Raw genomic sequence first — 20,008 nt, 5'->3', positions numbered from 1 at the left:
AACTAACCCACCCACAGGCACCCCCTGAGATTTCTTTAAAAAAAAAAAACATAAACAAAAACAAAAAAAACCCACAAAAACAAAAAACAAAAAAACACTACCCACCCCAAATCTACATAAAACCAGGTTATTTTAGGAGACTAGCCATAACTGTAATACAAAACCTAACAAGGAAATTTTAAGAAAGAAAAGTTTACATCCATCTCACTAATGAATACATATACCCAAAATAGTGGTTACCAAAGTGTGACTCCCAAACCAATAGCATCAGCATCAACTGAAAACTTACCAGAAATACAAATCATTGGGCATGACCCCAGATCTACTGAATCAGAACTCTGATGGTGGAGTCCCGCCATCTGTGTTCACCAAGCCCTCCAGACCATTCTGACGCAGGCTCAAACTTGAGAACTGCTGTGGGCCACACGACGCACGTGAGAATGTTCATCGCACTCACAAACTGGAAACGGCCCAGATGCCCATCAACGGAACGGACAGATTGTGCAATATTCTTATAATGTATCACAAAGCAAGGAGAATGAGCAAACTACAACTACAGACAATAACAAGAAGGAATCTTAAAGCCTTGAGAGAAAGAATCAAGACACAAAAGAATACATACGATTCCATTTATACAAGGCAAAGAGGCAAAACTAAACTATTGTTTCAGAATGCATACTTAGTAAAAACAAAGAAATTTGAAAAAGTGATTACTATTAAGGTAGGACACTGGTTTACTCTAGGGAAGAAGGAGCGGGTGTGATTAGGAAAGGGTACATAAAAAGGGACTTCTGAGGTGTTGACAATATGTTGTTTCTTTACAGGTGTGATGGTTACATGTTTGTTTCAAAATAATATAATAAACAAACAGTACATTCTATGAACCTTTCTGAATCTACACTGTGTTCTAGAAGGTTCATTTTTTCCTTTTCAAAGCAAACACATTCCCTTCTCAAGTTCCCACATCTAAAGTTGTAAATCGGGGGAACTAAGCCAGAGTTAGAAGCTCCAGAGCTTCACTTTAAGCCACGGCTCATTTGCTTCGGAGGATGAAACAAGGCTGGCCAGAAGAGTACCCTGCAGGTCATACGGTAAACGCGGTCAGGGTGCTGATTCAGCTTTCAAGGATCCCTTTCCTGTGGGATCAGCAGGGGCAGACCTCAGCAGCTATGCTGGAACTCCACAACCCTTCTCCAAGTCCTGGTGGGCAGGAGGAGAAACCTGACTCACACGGGAGCAACCCAGAGCTGAATTTTGAGCTGAAACACAGACTGAACAGGAGTTGGAGGCTGAAGCACCAATACGGCCCCCCTCAGGAGGAAGGGGCAAAACAACTGCCAGATAGGTCCCTCCCACCCTGGCTTCCACCGTGCCCAAGGCCTAGGCAGTTCTGCAGAAAATTTCTGTATGGGGCGCCTGGGTAGCGCAGTCGTTAAAGCGTCTGCCTTCGGCTCAGGGCGTGATCCCGGCGTTCCGGGATCGAGTCCCACATCGGGCTCCTCCGCTGGGAGCCTGCTTCTTCCTCTCTCACTCGCCTGCTGTGTTCCCTCTCTCGCTGGCTGTCTCTCTGTCACATAAATAAATAAAATCTTTAAAAAAAAAAAAAAAAAAAGAAAGAAAATTTCTGTATGTTTGTTAGTATCATAGGTTGCAGGTAATATAAGAACCCAATTCAGATTAGCATAAGGAAAAAAGAGTGTAACAACAGTAAGGGTCCTTCAACAAAACTGACAAGCCTTTAGCAAATTACTAAGAGTAGGAATGAAAAAGAGGACGTCACCACTACCTTTTCATAAACTGAAGGAATATAAAGGAATACCATGAACTTTATGCTACAAATAACTGAGATGAAATGAACACATTCCCAGAAAAACACAGATTACCAAAATTGACTCAAGAAGTAGAAACTCTGAAGAGACCTGTAACAAGTGAAGAAATTGAGTTAGTAATTAAAATGTTTCCTATACAGAAGTGCCCAGGTCCAGATGGCTCCACTGATGAATTCTAGCAAATATTTTAAAAATAAATGACACCGATAGTCTATAAATTCTTCCAGAAAATAGAGGAGGAAGGAGCACTTGCAAACTCATTCTTTGAGCCGGTATCACACCCTGATACCAAAGGCAGACAAAGATATACACACACACTGGGGCATGTGGGTGACTCAGTGGGTTAAGTGTCTGCCTTCAGCTCAGGTATGATCCTGGAGTCCAGGGATCAAGCCCCATGTTGGGCTCCCTGCTCAGCAGGGAGTCTGCTTCTCTCTCTCCCTCTGCCCCTCCCCGCTTGTGTTCTCTCTCTCTCTCTCTCAAATAAATCAATCAATCTTAAAAAAAATCACACACACACAAAATATAGACCAATATCTAATAAACAGAACTATCAACACAAAAATCCTCAAAATATATTAGTAAACCAAATCCAACATATAAGAACCATACAAAAAAACACCATGCCCAAGTTGGATTTATCCTAGGAATGCAAAGTTAGTTTAACATCTGAAAATCAATGTAATATACCCTATTAATAAAGGACAAAAACCGTAAGATCATTTCAACAGATGCAGAAAAACCATCTGACAAAATCCAACACCAGTCATGATAAAAAGTCCCAAGATTCCCAAAGAAAACTGATGATATACTAAAAACAGGAGAATTTGAGGACGGCATATTTACAAAGGTGTGGGTGTAGAGGAACCACAAGGGGAAGTGCAGGAACCTGAAGCAAGCAGAAGCTAAGTTAGTGCCACCTCTAGGCCCAAAGGGAGAAGGAGAGTCAGAGTCTGTTGCCTTACCAGGTGCTCTGTGAGCTTCTGCGGAGGGACACAGCCAACCCAAAACATCTTGCAAGGAGGGAGCCAAGGGAATAAATAAATAGTCTGGCATCATTCTTCTCCCTCCCTCCTACCTCCTGCCGGAGGTCCTCTTTAGCTAATCCCATCAGGAAACCCTGGATGCCAATGAGTGGAGGTTAGATATCCAGCACAAAGAAGTCATTCCCTAGCTCTTGCGCTTTGGAAGAATTCTGTACAAGAACTAGAACTGGTGTCTCAACATTGTCAGATCTTCTTGCTTCTCTCAGTGTGCTGACCTGTTTACCAGCACAAGGTTCTGGTGGTGGATACCGTAACAGCTATCATTGCAACCTCAGCAAGAGAGAGCTACCCTCTCCTTAAATGGCTGTCTCAGTTGTAGAGAAAAACCCCTGATTAGCCTTTGTAGTCATGTGCCCACCCCTGAACCAATCACAGTGCCCAGGGCAGTGGGACACTCATGACTGGCCAGCTACAAGCCATATACCCACCCCCCTGAGTCTGAGGTTTGTTAGTAAACTGCATTCTTTCCTGTAAATTCGTTCCTTTTGTCAAGGTTAGCCAGAGTTGGATTCTGCTATTTGGAATCAAAAGAACCTTCATCAGGCTGAAAGTCACCACGATCAAAAGCAGGAGAAAGCTTCAACATCCAGTCAGCCTTGGGTGTTAAAGCTTCCAACCTCGGGACTTCCCAAACACCAAAAAAGAACTCTTTGGAGAAATCAAAACTACTGGAGAAACGGAGGGCCCAGAGCACTGTCCAGCACCCAGAGCACAGCTGCTTCATCTTGCACCACGAACTGCAATTCCCAGTGCTTCTTCCCTGGTGTCCACACTGGCGTCCCCACAACCCACGAGATGCTCAAGGAGGAGCACAAGGTGGCTGTACTCCAGAAGCCCTAGAGCTCAGCTCCCATGGCAACCACCACGATCACCATCCGCAGCAAGACGGCACTGCCCAACCACATCGCCCGGTCCCCCTTCAACACAATCTTCACGAACTTGTGCTGCCTGGGCTTCACGGCATTCACGTACTCCATGAAGTCTACTGACCAGAAGATGGCGTGTGATGTGACCGGGACCCAGGCCTATGCCTCCACCGCGAAGTGCCTGAACACCTGCGCCCTTGTCTTGGGCCTCCTTCTGATCATTATGTTCGTATTTCTTTTTTAAAGATTATATTTAGGGGAGCCTGGGTGGCTCAGTTGGTTAGGCGTCTGCCTTCAGCTCAGGTCCTGATCCCAGGGTCCTGGGATTGAGCCCCGCATCAAGCTCCCTGCTCAGCAGGGAATCTGCTTCTCCCTCTGCCTGCTGCTCCCCCTGCTTATTATCTCTCTGACAAATAAAATCTTTTTAAAAATAAAAAATAAAGATCTTCTTTGTGAGAAAGAGAGAGCATGAGCATGGGGTAGTGGCAGAGGGAAAGGGAGAACCAGACTCCCCGCTGAGCAGGAAGCCCAACACATCATTATTTTTGCCACTGGCTCACTGACAATTTTCTAAGCAATTTCAGAGAACATAAAATATTATGGAAGCTATTAGCAGCTGCCCATAGCCTGAGGCTGTCACTCCTTTCACAGCATTTTATATACATGCCTACAATTGAATTCAATAAAGCATTTGTGGGTGGGGGGGGGGAAGAACTTCCAATTTCAGGAAAATCACCCTCATTCTTGCTCAAACTTATAATCTTAATGATGGATATTTCCTCACTCTCAAAATGGTTTTAAACTGTAACATTAGGTATGAAATGTACATTATACTCTAGATGAGAAACCTAAAGTATCAACAAAAAAATCCTTACCCAAAGTTCCTTTCTCACCATTCATGATTTAGGTGAAACTACTTTTTTACTATTTATCATTTTTACACACAAAATGTTTACAGGTTTTTATATGGGCCACCATTTCAGTTATCTTTTTTTTTTTTTTTATCAAGTCCTATCACTCACCGGGGGTCTACCTTCCTCTGCATTCTCTGCTTACTTCTTTTTTGATGGAAATCGGCAGTGGCTTGATATACACTTCCTGGTGAGCAGATTCTTCATGAATCAAGAAGTCTTTTATCTTCCCCTTTTAACTATAAGAAAAAGAGGGAAAAGGAGAGTAAATTGTCTGAAGCCTCTTAACAGCCACATTTCTGAATAGCTACATGCCAGCTCCTCATCTCTTCTTTTTTTTTTTTTTTTTTTTAAGATTTTATTTATTTATTCGACAGAGAGGCAGCCAGCGAGAGAGGGAACACAAGCAGGGGGAGTGGGAGAGGAAGAAGCAGGCTCATAGCGGAGGAGCCTGATGTGGGGCTCGATCCCATAACGCCGGGATCACGCCCTGAGCCGAAGGCAGACGTTTAACTGCTGTGCCACCCAGGCGCCCCTTTCATCTCCTCTTCTTAAGTCAACATTAGATGAACATGGCAAGTCTCTGAAATTTTTTAATTGTATTTTTAAAAAGTTATTTTATAAGAAAGGAAGCTGGGAGGAGAGAGAATGACACTCAAAAAGTTTTAACTGGCTCATTCTTCTTGTCCAGGTGATGCTCTAAGACTTCTGACTTTCCTTCGTAAGAACAAGAGGGGCCTAGATTTCTTATTTTTTGCCTACATTAATTTTTTTGGTTGTCAATGTTACCTCTAAGAATCTCCAGGCAGTTTTGGTTAATAGTAAATTACTGTGTATAGTTTCCATTTTCACTTGGTGATAATTTCTACCAGTAATATTCATTATGAGCCAAATAAGCAACATAGTTTTTATTTATTTCTTAAAGCAAAGAACAGCAATGTTGTGGTTTGGATTCGTCCCCCCTAAAAGAAGTCCCAACCCTGAGTACCTATGAATTGACCTGATTTGGAAATCGTCTTTGCAGATGTAATTAAGATGAGGTCACACTGGAATAAGGTGGGCCCTTAATCCAATAGGATTGGCATCTTTATAAAAAGAAGAGATGAGACAGAGGGACAGACACACACAGATAGGAGAAGGCCATGCAAAGACAGACATACAGAGAGAACAGCACGTGATGATGAAAGCAGAGACCAGAATGATGTGTCCACAAGCACGGGAACACCAAGGACTGCTGGCAAGACCAGAAGCTAAGAGAAACCCATGAAACAGATCCTCCTCCAGAGTCTCCAGAAAGAGGATGGCCCTGTTGACATCCTGATGTCAGATTTCTAGCTTCCAGAACCATGAGACAATACATTTCTGTTGTTTATAAGCCACCAAGTGTATACTATTTTGTCAGAGCAGCCCTTGGAAACTAATTCGAGTAGTAAGGAAAAGAGTAAGATTTAAGTACGTGGTGGAAGAAAGCTAATAGAGTGGACTTGCCCTATGTTGAGTAACTGTGAGGCATTTATAATAAGACATTCATTCTAAAAGAATGAAATCACCCTTTATAATCAAGGTCACCTATTTCAGTGACAATTAGAGAAGGAATTAACCAGAAAAGAGAGTTCATCCGTACAAAACGAGTAGTCTTTACTGAGATCAAACATTTGTCCGCCTCGTCTTTCTGGTATCATACTCCAGGTAACAAAGGTCACCATTAGCGACTATTTCTGTAAGTTAAAGGATATTTCAAACAGGGATTTTTGGCTAGATACTGCTATAATAAATGGGTCATTGCCTTGGTTTCATGTCTTGTTTATAATGATTCTCTGGAATACCTACCAAGTGGGATACCAATGAGACGCAGGCTTACAGAATCTCAGCAGAGCGCCGAACTAGAAGGAACAAGGAGTGGCTCCCAAAATTGTAACCACTGGCCACAAATGAGGGGACTGAATCAAAGTCGACATGGTGAGCATTTGGGGCCCCTGGTGTCCTTCCCAACCCTGCCAGGCAGGATATCCAGCTCCTTCTCCACACCCTGCTTCCGGAATTCTGGCAGCTCGACTGGTACCTCCAAGTCGGGAGACTGGAAGAATCTTTGCAGAAGCAGCTAAGAACTAAAAGCCCTCAAGAGTCTCACATCTGTGCCCCACCTCCCTCAATGAAAAAGCAGGCTCGGCGCCTGGGTGGCACAGCGGTTAAGCGTCTGCCTTCCGCTCAGGGCGTGATCCCAGCGTTCTGGGATCGAGCCCCACATCAGGCTCCTCCGCTGTGAGCCTGCTTCTTCCTCTCCCACTCCCCCTGCTTGTGTTCCCTCTCTCTCTGGCTGTCTCTATCTCTGTCGAATAAATAAATAAAATCTTAAAAAAAAAAAAAAGAAAAGAAAAAGCAGGCTCGCCCCTAGACAGAAGCTCACTAACCTACAAGTCCTGCTCAGACACTGGGAGCTTCTAATTTCTCAGTTGCTGACACTTACGTATGAATGGACAATCAAGAATCACAAGACATTTGAATGCGACCTCCAACAAGAAAGAGACCAAAGCAAACAAAGAAATCTGAGGGAGTGCCATGACCCCATGATGTACCCCCGCTAAGAACTTGAATCTAAATGTCATCAAGCCTCATCTACAACTAAGTACCAACTTACAAAAATACAGGGAACAAATAAAAATGATTCTGCAATCAGCAAAATGGATGATGTTGGAAACTTCACAGGACTAACGACCCAGTTCCCTCAACAAATAAAGTGCAAAGGAAAGAGGCGGAAACTTACACATTAAAAGACACTTAAGATATAGACCAATCAGATGCAATGTATGTTCTTTGATTTTGGATCTTGATTTTAACTAACTGCAAACTAACTGTCAAACAAAAAATATGAAACAATCGGGGAAACTTAAACTTTAAACTTTTTCTAATCTAAAAATATTTTAATGAGTTATTAAAGATGTATCATTAATTGGGGGGGGCACCTGGGTGGCTCAGTTGGTTGGGTGTCCGACTCTTGATCTCAGCTCAGGTCTTGACCTCAGGGTTGTGAGACTGAGCCCTGTGTTGGGCTCTGAGCTCGGCATCAGCATGGAATCTGCTCGAAATCCTCTCTCTCCCTCTCCCCCTCCCCTGGCTCGTGCACACTCTCTCTCTCACTAAAATAAATCTTTTTAAAAAAGAAAAGAAGAAAGTCTTTCAAAACTGAAGGATGCAAATCCTCAGATGAGAGATCCTGCACAGAGGCCAAATGTCAGAGATCAAACACTTTTTCCCCCCCACACAAGGAGAAAAAGTTTAAGCTATCCCGTTTTGTTTTGTTTTCTTAAGATTTTATTTATTTATTTGAAAGAGAGAGCAAGAGAGCACAAAAAAGGGGGAGCTGCGGAGGGAGAGAGAGAAGCAGGCTCTCCACTAAGCAGGGAGCCCCATGTAGGGCTTGATCCCAGGACCCCGGGACCATGACCTGAGCAGAAGACAGAAGCTTAACTGACTGACCTACCCAGGCGCCCCTAAGCTATCTCATTCTTGAGAAGTTACAGGAAAACTGGATGCTGTCAAAATTAAAAACAATTGTGTTTCAAAGGACACCATTAAGAAAGTGAAAAGACAACTCACTGAATGGGAGAAAATACTGGCAAATCTACTAAGAGACATATCTAGGTTATATTTTTTAAAATTCCTACTATTCAGTAATTTTTAAAAAACCCAATTTTAAAGTGGACAAAGGATGTGAACAGACATTTCTCCAAGAAAATACATAAATGGCCAATAAACACATTACAAGACATTCAATATCATAAGCCATCAAGGAAATGCATTATCAAATCCCAATGAGATAACCATTAGGACAGCTACAATCAAAAAGAAAGAAAGATTGGGGCACCTGGCTGGCTCAGTCAGAGGAACATGCAATGCTGATCTCAAGGTCGTGAGTTCGAGCCCCACACTGGGTGTAGAGATATTTCAATAAATAAACTTAAAAAAAAAAACAAAGACAGAAAAATAATAACCAGTGTTGGTGAGGATGTAGAGAAAGTGGAACCCTCATACACTGCTGGTGATAGTGTAAAATGGTGCAACCACTTTGGAAAACTGGCAATTCCTCAAAAAGATAGAGTTACCATTTGATCCAGCAGTTCCATTCCTAGGTACATAGCCAAGAGAACTTAAAACAAACGTCTACACAAAAACTTGTATATGAATGTTCAAGGCAACATTAATAATAGCCAAAGAAGTGAAAGCCCAAATGTCCACCAACTCATGGATGGACAAACAAAATATGGTATATCCATACAAATGAAGTATCATGCAACCATAAAAGGAAATGCAGTACTGTTACATGTTAAAACATGGATACATACTGGCACATGCTAAGTGAAAGAAGCCAATCACAAAGGACCATATATCATGATTCCATTTATATGAAATGTCCGGAACAGATAAATCTATAGAGTCATAAAGTAAATGCTTGGCTGCCTAGGGCTGGAAGGACTGAAGGGAAATGGGGAGTGACTCCTAACATTAAGGGTTTCTTTTCAGGGTGATGAAAATGTTCTAAAATGGATTATGGTGATGGTTGCATAACTGAATATATGAAAAACCACTGAACACTTTCAATCGGTTGAATTGTATTCTATGTGAATTATATTGCAATAAAGCTGTCAAAGGAAGAAAAGGAGGAGGAGGAGGAAGTAGAAGCAATAGTTAGTAAAGGAAAATGTATCCCAAAAACCAAGGAAGCAAATTAAAGGGAAAAAAAGGAACCGAGGCAACAGCAAATTCAATACAAGAGAATAGCAAAAAGAAGCAAATCTCAAGATAGACGTGAAAAGAAGTTTCTGGATTTGAACTGAGTACAGCTGGTACAGAGCCACCAGATCAGAGAAGTGGAGGATCTCCAGGAAAAAGATGAAACGGACAGTTTTGAGAGTAATTTTGCAAAAAAATTAGACAGGCATATGAGAAATGCTGATGCATTCAGGAAAAAAAATTAATGCATGAGTAGTAGGCAAATGAAAAAATAATTGTTAATTTTCAGAGAAAATGGGATGTACAAGAAAGAACAGTTGCAGTACTCTACTTGGTATAGCTGTGAAATGTTGTGTAACACTGGCCATTAATTTAACAATAACACATAACCACACTGGTGAGATGATGGAAGGAAAACTGCAAGCTAAGCATTTATCTTCCATGAGTAACAGTCAACACTTTATGTATAAAACTAAAAAATCAGGAAATATCGCTCATAAGGATATTTACTTCCAAGATCAGGAAAAACAGCTAGCAGAATGGAAATTATAACTGGCGCATGGGGTTATTTCCTATTATAAGCTTTTAATATTGGTTTTTAAAGTCATGTACGTTAACTTGAAAAATTAAAGAAGTTTCTACAGTATTTTGCAGCTGCTAACAATGACTGAGAAATCAATGATCCTACTAAAGAAAAGCAAGGAAAGACCTAAATTTATATCTTAAGCCCCAAAATGTTTCAACTACTTCTCCCAGGAAGCCTTCCCTGCCACCAAGTCTCATACTCTCACGGCACTTAGGCGGGTACCATGAAATCTAAAACGAATAGATTTAAAAACCACTTGCGGAGCAGGAACGCTGTGTCAGGTATAGATAGTACGAAGCACTTTTCATTAATAACCTGCCTTTTAACAACCACCCGAACAGGTGGTAGCCATTTCATTTTACAGACGAAGTATCTAATTGAGGTCACTAGTTAAGTGGTAGGGCTGGGGGTGGTACTCAGGTACCTAACACCATTCGTTCAGCAAATATTTACTATGCATCTACACAGGTTGACAAGAAACCTGAACCACCTCCCACGAGATAAAACCGAAGCATTTATCTTCTGCCGCTGGGGAGGCTTCACTGTTGTTGCCCTGTTGGGCCCTCTGGGTTCAGACGAGGCCCCCGAGGTTTGTGCACACTAGCCCCTGGCCCGGCCACGCAGCAGGGATCCAGAAACTCCTGATTCGGATCCGCGCACGCTACTGAGCCTTGCAAGGATGCAGGCACCGGCACCCGCCTGCAGCACCAGACGCGCGGGAGGAAGCGGCGTCCTGGGCCCGGGCAACTAGACGCTGAAGGGAAGCAGCACCCGGCAAGAAGGGCGCAAGCACCGCGCTGGGCGGGTTCCGAAAGCCCTGCGCATTCTCTTCACACCTCTTCCACTCCCAAATCACAGTCCGTGGGTAGGCAGCATCGCCTGCACTCCTATAGAGAAGAAAGCGGAGGCTCCGAGAGGAGAGTCACAGGCCCAGTTCGGGGTCCAGCTCGCCGCCGGACTCCAAACCGAAGAAGCCAAGCCACTCAGGCTGGAGACGATTCGACCGGGCCTCATACCTGACAAGCCGAACACTGCCTCGCGCCTCGGGAAGTCCCAGCAGTAGTGGGCGGACGCGGCCCGCGCTCCCTCTACCCGCCGGGCCCACATCCGCCTCACGGCTTCCCGCCGTCTCTGGAGTCTCGCGCCGGCCCCGCCCCCGTCTCCACGGCGACGCGGCGTGCGTGCGAGACGCCCCTCCGCCCGCCTCAGGAGTTCGCGCAGCCTCAGTCCGATAGGTGACACGCCTCTCTCTGGCCGCCAAGAGGCACCTGAAAAGCTGAGTTTGCTCCAAAGTGCGCGGATGAACGCACCGTCTGGGGAACCTCAAGGGGGGGCTCTCTGCCTCCTTGGCCCACTCGCTCCTCTCAGAGCTCAGCTTCTTACACCCACTCTTAGAGTAGTTGTTTCGAATCGGACTTCCGAGCTATACCTCGCGCGGCAAGGACTAGGGATGAGGTTCCCATCTGGAGGCCCACGCGGATGACGGTCCTCCTTCCCCCCGCTACTTCCAGGCTCCCGCGTGAGCCTCTCTGGCTCTTAGTTCTCCATGGTTCCCAGCGAGTGCAAGCCAGCCCCTAAGGAATAGGGCGCGCGCATGCGTGGACCAGGGAGGTTGTCAAACTAAAGGGCGGCGGAAGTTGTTCTGCCGCCTCCGAATTTAAATTATCCCAGGCTGGGATCTTCTCTGAACCCTTCCTTTAAAAATGTAGTTAACAAGCACTAATTGTTAGTAAATAGTTGTTAAATTTTTTAAAAACTCTGATCATCTTTTTAAAATAGGAGTAAGGGAAGATAGGTGGGGCACTTTTATCTGCTTTTCTCCTGTGTTTTGTAAAACATTTGAAAGCACATGAGATATCTGGTGGAGAGCAAAGGTTAGCATTATGTACTTAAATGCTTGAAAGATTTTATATTACAAATATCAGGTAAAATAATTTGAGTGTTCCGGGATTAAAATCACACAGGTAGTTTGCATTTTTGCTCTATTTTCTACATATGCTAATTTTTGTAAAAACAAACGGGTTTTTAAAAGGAGAAGTTCCACTTTAGCAGGACACAGGAACCAAACTTTTAGGGATGACTACTTTAGTGAGTTTCAAAGTCCTAATTAACGCTAATATTTACGAACTGTAAAATTAGTCTTTCTTATAAGTACTTTATGCTTTCTAGATGATTTGCTGATGCCTTATTCCTGTCATGTACCTTTACTACCGTCAACTTTGACTAATTTCGGAAGGAATAAAAGGCATTTTCATTTGAGTTACAATGTAAATAATTACTCCTGTCAGGAAAGATTAGAACATAAATCAGTATAGAGTAACAACAGCTAGTGCAGTAGCACTTACATGATTTCAGTTGTCTCTGCTGTTAAGTACTTCCCATAAGTAAAATTAAACCTGTAAAGCACCAGAAAGGGTAGAGGCTCAGCAAAGAATTTGTTGTGTGGTCTTCTAAAAGTCCTTTAAATTCTTTATAGCCCTTAACCTAACATGACGCCACACACCTGTGAAACCATTGAACTCTTTTCTCAGAACCGGGGATTACCCTTAGAGCAAGACAAACTGAACACTAAAAAAGCCCATTTAGAGAGACACTGACAAGCTGAGGTGTAATCCCAACTTGCTGAGATGAGGCTGCTCTCAAAATTACTAGGTTTCTGCTATTTTCATTTGCTTCTCTACTGCTCTTGGACTGCTAATTTCCCCAAATGACTTAACTTTTGAGTCCCCTTATGCCACGATTTGAACCAACAATTGAAGCTAAACTAAGATCTTACAAATATTTAGTAAAGAACAAGAGTAAATATTTTTTCTTATTCTCAGAGGCTTCTCATACTGATATTTGAAAATTAACTGCAAAAAGGGGCATTTAGAATTCAAATGATTTTTTTTTTAAAGATTTTATATATTTGACAGAGCACAAGCAGGGGGAGAAGCAGGCTCCCCACTGAACAGGGAGCCCGAAGTGGGGCTCGATCCCATCAACCTGAGCTGAAGGCAGATGCTTAACAACTGAGCCACCCAGGTGCCCCACAAATTATCATTCTTACCAAGAATATTCAAAAGCTACAATGAAACAAGGACTTGCAAGCATCTAGGTTTTGCATGACACAGGTGAAAGACATTCACAGATACCTTCCCTCAATAAATTATTACCTTTATTCCCAGGTACTAATTTGCATCTCCTTTCACAAGGACAAATTGAGTCTCTGAGAGATAAGAAGTGAGTTAAAACCAAGGTTCTACAAGATACTAAAGGAGAACTCCGTGGAAAAGTGCATCCCAACTAGGATAAACCAGAGGGCCCAAGAAATTAGCTCCAGGCTAGGCCTCTATCATGGTAGCTACAATGCCTTGAGCAGATTTTATGTGTATCTGTGGTCATTTAAAAGTATGTCCACAAATTTGTTAACACTTCTATATAAAAGTAGTCAAGTCCCCTCCCTTTATTGACTTCTAACAGAATATGGCATGTGGCAGAACACTGAGTGACTCTGAAGCTAGGTTAGAAAAGACAATTCAGCAACTAGGTGCCCGCAGAATGCCGCCATGTGGTAAGAAAAGCTCAGGCCACAGAGGGTGTGTGTATACACGTTCCAGCCCAAAGCTCCAGGAGTCCCAGTGGACAGCCACCATCAAGCACCAAATGTTTGAGTAAACGAGCCATTAAATGATCCTAGCCCCAAGCCTCCCACCCATCTGAATGGAGCAGAAACCAGGTGTCCCAGCTAGAAGTGGCCTAAACTGCAGATTTGGGTGCAAAATACTGAGTTAAGCCACTGAGTTTTGGGGTGGTTTTTTACACAGCAATAGATGACCAGAACAACGTTCTTAATATCTCTAATTTCCATTAAAACCCTGAGAAGTAGGTACTGATACCCCTTCTTGACAGAGCAAACAGATTCAAAAAAATGAAAAGACTGGCTTAGGTTTCACACCAAGCAGCAGAACCAAGATACAGAGAGCTTCAAAGAATGGGCCTTCTTCATTATTCCTGATAGCAAAAGGATTATACCATTATCCTCAACCTTAGGAAGAACCTGGATTCCCAAAGCATCTTGATTTCTAAAATAATAAGACAAGCACTGTTTGATTACCTACAACTGAATAGCCTTAAAAAAAAACAAAAAACAGGGGCGCCTGGGTGGCTCAGTCGTTAAGCGTCTGCCTTCGGCTCAGGGCATCATCCCAGAGTCCTGGGATCAAGCCCCACATCAGGCTCCTCCACTAGGGGCCTGCTTCTTCCTCTCCCACTCTCCCCTGCTTGTGTTCCCTCTCTCGCTGGCTGTCTCTCTCTGTCAAATAAATAAATAAAATCTTTTAAAAAAAAAGAAGCAACCAAATCTTTATTTAAAAAAAAAAAAAACACAACACAGGAGCTTCATGGAGGTTGGATAAGGCTTTTTACCCACCTAATCCTTCTTAATCTTGACAACAGCCTCTGTGAATTGGGTTATCATCTTTCCAATTTTACTGATTAGAAAACCGAGGCTAAGAATAAAGAACTGGACTAATTTTCCCCAGCCTGTAGGGTGTGGCAGAGCTGGGATGCAAACTCGGGCCCAATTTGCAAACATTTTCCTCTGCGTCTTGCCTGCAAAGATAGTTAACACATTAAAGAACAAAAACAAAAACCATTCATTTTATTCAATATTACAGACGAAAAGAAGAATGTTTTCATAATTTTCGCTGTTGCCAAGACTCATAGGAAGGGAACTTAGCAACCACTCAATGCCCAGTCCCCTTATTTTACAAGTGAAGCTCAAAGAAAGCATGCCCCTTCAAAGAAATGTAGACTTCTCTACCCTTCAGCGAGAAAAACTGCGTTTCCCTCTACGCCCCTGTATCATTTTACACAAATCCCGGGCGGTCCCACGTGACAGAAACTGGGGCTGGGAATATTCCTGCAGACCGGGCTCACAGGTGATCTCCGTCAAACCTTTATTGATGGCTTCTTCCCAGCACGGCAATTACTCTCATTTCTCAGAGTAGGGAAATTGTGTTTGCATCGCTGGGCTCCCATTTGCTAGTCTCGCCACTGTGTACTATGCGCTTCACATCCGCCGTCTCATTTTCACCCAAACACATTCGCACTTCCCCTTCCCGTGCAGGCTCTGGAAAGATTCGGGTTATGGGCGGGGAAAAAAACCTTTCAATGAACCTGTCAGTCGCCTTTAGCTCAATCAAAAGCAATCGTGGCAAGTTTGTTAATGCAACAACACAGTCACATAAATTATAGACAGGAGCCATTTTAGAAAGGAGAAGAGAGAAAACTCAAAAGAAGTCAGGGCTTTGCCTAACATTACACCGCTAAAGAAAAACCTGAGATGCAAGCCCACAAAAGCCCCCAGGTTCGCCTCAGACTGCAACCCTCAAAGCCCCACGGTTCTCCGCCACCGCGAACCGTGCGAACGCAGCAGTCGACGCGCTCCCAAGTCGCACCAGGTCGGGAACCCCGGCCCACATCGCGGGTACCATCGACTTCCAGGGAGAGCTGCCAGGCGAGAACTGCCGACTCCAAGCATCGCCCGCCCCGTTCCGCCCCGCCCCGAAGCGCGCGTGGGAACGCAGCGTCCTCCCTAGGGCTGCCCGGGACGACCGCCTGGGCGCACCGGGAAAGGGTTCCGCCGCCGCCGCCCCAGCCCCCTCCCCGCCGCCGCCATCTCCTCCCTGCCTCCGCCTCGCCGCCACCGGGCGCACGCTGGGGCCGGCGCCCAGGGAGCGCGCCGCAATGTGTCTCTTTTCCGCCCGGCACCGCTGCGGCCACCTCACATCCGGGCGCGCAGTGGCGAAGGCGGTGCTGGGGCCCGGGTGCGTGGAGGGAGTTATTAAGGGGGAGGAGGGCCTGGGAGGAGGGCCTGGGAGGAGGGGCGGAGGGCTGGGCCGTGGTTACGGCGGCTGAAGAGAGACAGTCCGAACGGGTGGGGGGGGCGAGAGCGAAGGCCGCGCGGAGAAGCCCTCGGACCGGCGCGGGCGGCGGGGAGGGGAGCGGCGGCCGAGGCGAAGAGCCGCCGAGCGGCGGAGGCACCGAGTAAGGGCCCGGCGGCAGCGGGAGCCGGGGCGCCTCGCGCCAAGGGCCGCAGGGAGGGCAGGGGCGCGGGCGCGCTGCTCCTGGGGTCGCGTGCGTGAGCGCGAGCCCCGGGGTGCGCGCGGGGGGCGGGCAGGGGCGCGAGGCCAGCGGGGCGGCGGGCGGGCAGCAGGCGGGCGGGCTGGCGGGGCCCGAGCCGCCGGGCCGGGGCGGACGGCGGCGGGCCTGCGCCGGCTCCAGCACGGAGCGGCCGGGCCGGTGGATTCGGCCTCCCAGCTCCCTCCGGCCCGCCTCCCCTCCGTGAGTACAGTCCCCGCCCTTCCTCCGAAGGAGGCCGCTGGGCCGGGGCCTTCGCGAGAGGCCGGGGGTTGGGGTCGCGGCCCGGGAAAGCCGAGTTTCGGAGCTGGAGCCGGCGCTCGCCCCTTCCTTGCCACGGGCGCGCCTGACATGGCCACAGGTGCCGCCGGCCGGGTGAGGGGCGCTCGGGCCCCAGCCCCCGGCCCCTAGATAACAAGGGGCAGCTGGCGCCGTCCCTTGGCAAGTGACAGGCACTTTACCACAGTCCGACTTCCCGGATCCCCAACCAGTCTCCTACCTGCCCCCACTCGGGAAACTTCCCCACGACTGTCTGAACGGTCCTCATGGGTGGCAATGACTAATTTTGGTTTCTTTTTGTCTTAAAGCTTCTTAAAAGCTGTGCCCTCATTTGGGTTCCTTCCACTTAGGCTTTCCTTATCCTTTTGATTTTTAGAGCACTTTACCAGAAGAGATAAAGTACCAGTCATTCTATTTCTAAATGGGTTCTGGTTTTGTTGGGTGAGGCTTTGTTTTGTAAAGGTAGTTATTTTAACAGAGAAGAGTTTCAGTGTTTTAAACGGTCAAGACTTCTGAAAATGTATTGTTCCCCATGACAGTCTTGCTGATTTATCTTCCAGGTGCAAAGAATTGTAGACCAAGGAGCCATGGATAGGAGAAGTTTGGGTGAAACAGAAAATGGAGATGCTTTCCTTGACCTGAAGAAGCAACCGTCCTCCAAATCCCCCCATCGCTATACAAAAGTAAGCGTTGTTACCAATGAAATAGTGTTTCTTTATAGGTGGGGAGATTAGTAACATTGTGTAGGTATTTCATTAGTATTATCTAAAGCCAGAGTCTCATTCTGACTGTATAGACTAAATATTAACTAGATTTTTTTTTAAGATTTTATTTATTTATTTGATAGAGGGGGAGACAGCCAGCGAGAGAGGGAACACAAGCAGGGGGAGTGGGAGAGGAAGAAGCAGGCTCCTAGCAGAGGAGCCTGATGCGGGGCTCGATACCAGAATGCTGGGATCATGCCCTGAGCCGAAGGCAGACGCTTAACGACTGCGCCACCCAGGCGCCCCTAAATATTAACTAGATTTAATAAAGCATTGCTTTGAACTTTTTTCTGCAAGTGTGAATATGCAGTTTAACCTAGAATTTGCTTCTAATTAGCTTTCGGGTAGAGGAAATATTGGCCCATTTAGCATATGGATTTGTGGATCAGCCTATGTTGGCACACATGTTCTGTAACAATTGTGTGTAACTGGTGTGTTAGTGACTTATATGCTGTAGAGTAAGGATTCCAGTTCTGGCATACAAATCACTCAAGGTCCTGTACTTAAGCTGTTGCTTGTTGGCCTCTGGATGTTTCTGAAGGGGTTGACAGGACTCATTGAGGTGTGAATTCATTTCTCATTCCCTGAAATGTATTGGCAGAGTACAAAAAATGTGCTTGGGACTGTTGGTGGGAAGAGTCATGGTCTAGTTGGTCCCATATCTCTATTTTCTAAGTATGGACTCAATCAAGGGTTCTGATGTGGTTATTGTCCCTGACTTTCCAGAACACTGACTGATTAATATTTGGAGTCAGGCCTTATTTGTGTACTGGTGCCACTACTCATACCTACTTGATAAAGTATCTAGTGCTGTCAGAGGAATATTCATTTTTAGCATTAAAAAACTGATGGCATTTTATTCATTCAGATTTGGTCTTCACAAGTGTTTTTCTCAGACCTGAGAGTGCTTGAATAACATTTCACAACTTAAATTCATTACCTAAAATGTTGACAGGTGAATACCGAATGGAGAAAAGCTTATTAAATGAAGGGGAACTAATTTGAACTGCTTTCGTAAGCTTATGATTTCAATTCTCTTAGCACTTTTTGAATAAAAGTACTTGTATTCTACTTGTAGAGTCCACACAGAGGCTTCTGCATCACTTTCACACTGATCAGAGGGTCGCGTGTGTGTGTCATCTTTATGTATATCCATATTTAGGCTCAAGTCATTTTGGGGAAAGATACTAGTGATCTTAGGCTAGGACTTACGTGCGTCTAAAGATTAAGAAGCTCAGTATTGCCCATTTTTAATAGTTTCAGAATTCTATCAGACTTAGATAAATGTTCCTCAAAGAAATGATTAAGAAAAGCATTTTTTAGATTGATGACAGCGGAGCTTAGCTTTAATGGTCTTCTCTACCAAATTTAGTTGGAAATTGGTTTACTGTCCACTCCATTAGAGAAGATTTGTTAATGGCAATTTTAGGATCATGTTTAGGCAGTGTTTGGGTGGTGCTTTCATACATATGTGTTTCTCACACTCGAGTATGTGGTACTGAGGCAAACTAAGCCTTTCTCTTTGAAGAAAGCTTGAAACAATCCTGTGTTCAGGGAACTATAATAAATGGTCTGTTGCACAACTGGAATAATACTTGAGCCATCCTACTCCTTATCTCCATATTGAGATCAGACTATTGGCATAAATAAAGCATTTAGTAATGTTTCTGCCGCTTCAAGTTCATGGGCAAGAGAAGGAAATTGTCCTCAGTGATTTTACAAGTTACATGTTTTGTGAAAACTGATAAACGTAGGATGTTTACTACAAAATCAAAAAAACACGTTCTCCAGATGAGAGTGCTTCTTAAACTTTGACCTTAGTTTTTAGCATTCGTTTTAGGAGATAACATTAATAGTCTGTTCAGAATTCTAGGGTTTTTTCCATGAGGGTGGAGGAGTCCAGGAGTTTGGCCTAGTGCTTTATAGGGTAACATCAGAGTCTCCTGTGTGTTATGGCATTCTTTAGTCCAGCTTCCTAAATGTTATCTGTTTGGGAATTACCCATGAACCCTCATAAAGTGTGAATTCTGGTTGTTAGGTCATGAGTGGCCTTCAAAATCTAGCTTTTTAATCTGCTTCCAGATGGTGCCCATACTGCTGGTCCACTGACCATACTTTGAGTAGCAAGGCTTTAGTCTTCTTTGGAGAACTTGATGTATGGTCTTGATGTTGTCAAGCAACTTGGATGCATAATTACTCCCTAGGGTTCGGTTGGTGTCCGTTGTGTTTCCATGAATGTCTCAGGAAGTCAAGTTAGAATCACATTAGATACTTTCAGGCCTACCCCTAGGCCTCAGTGATGATTAATTGGGATGGTTATCAGTGGATTTATCATATGCACCTGTTATCCTGAGAGTCTGAGCCCTTAATTTATAAGTCCACTCAGGTCCATTTTGCCAGGCCAGGTTCCTAAGACCAAAGACTGTTCCTGGTGGTACTTAAATGTCCTATTTATAAAGTGATTGAATGATGCTGAAGGACTTTTGGAGCTACAGAGTGGGATCTCACCTCAAAATCATGGATTAAAAGTGTTTTTAGACGGTGGTTCTCAAAGAGTAGTCCCTAAACTAGCATTTAGCACTGCCTGGTAACTAGTTAGAAATACAAAATCTCAGGTCGCACTTCAGTGGTGTTAAATCAGATATTAGGAGTAGGGTCCAGCCATCCACATGTATTAAGTCTTTCAGGGAACTCTGATTCAAATTTGAGGACCATTAGTTTAGAAAACAAGATGAAGTGGTCATGCTTATTAATGGAGAAAACTTTGGGACCCATCAGCTTACCTTGTTTTACCAGTTCTTGAGGTACAGTACCTACTATTAGTGATACCATTTACTGCTTCAAATAGAGTAGAAATGCTTTGGACTGTTCCG

General features: G+C 44.7%; 2 protein-coding genes and 1 long non-coding RNA gene across 6 annotated transcripts in view; 1 reads left to right on the top strand and 2 right to left on the bottom strand.

Moving 5' to 3' along the window:
- The window catches only part of SFI1 (SFI1 centrin binding protein), a 79,988-nt gene extending 75,129 nt beyond the window's left edge, over positions 1-4,859 (bottom strand). Inside the window, 2 exon segments of the mRNA XM_040619763.1 lie at positions 4,764-4,819; positions 4,821-4,859. Of these exon segments, the coding sequence (XP_040475697.1) occupies positions 4,764-4,819; positions 4,821-4,859 (95 nt within the window).
- A 9,735-nt stretch (positions 4,860-14,594) lies between these two features.
- Positions 14,595-15,643, bottom strand: LOC103681080. The gene is made up of 2 exons (XR_573231.2): positions 15,373-15,643; positions 14,595-15,082 (listed from the first exon to the last, which is right to left on the bottom strand). It is a non-coding gene; the product is annotated as an uncharacterized LOC103681080 (long non-coding RNA).
- A 228-nt stretch (positions 15,644-15,871) lies between these two features.
- Positions 15,872-20,008, top strand: part of EIF4ENIF1 (eukaryotic translation initiation factor 4E nuclear import factor 1) — a 43,833-nt gene continuing 39,696 nt past the window's right edge. For 3 of the 4 annotated variants that reach the window (XM_040619762.1, XM_040619761.1, XM_040619759.1), the window contains exons 1-2: positions 16,279-16,296; positions 16,932-17,054. In XM_040619762.1, the coding sequence (XP_040475696.1) occupies positions 16,959-17,054 (96 nt within the window). In that variant the 5' untranslated portion in view covers positions 16,279-16,296; positions 16,932-16,958. Of the gene's footprint in view, positions 16,000-16,278; positions 16,297-16,931; positions 17,055-20,008 lie in introns of those variants that run through there. The other variant, XM_040619760.1, reaches the window with a different exon arrangement.

Source organism: Ursus maritimus, unplaced genomic scaffold (assembly GCF_017311325.1).
Source record: "Ursus maritimus isolate PB19 unplaced genomic scaffold, ASM1731132v1 scaffold_33, whole genome shotgun sequence".
NCBI classification, from domain to species: Eukaryota; Metazoa; Chordata; class Mammalia; order Carnivora; family Ursidae; genus Ursus; species Ursus maritimus.
Note: the sequence above shows the minus strand (reverse complement) of the source record. Positions and strands in the feature narration are given on the sequence as shown.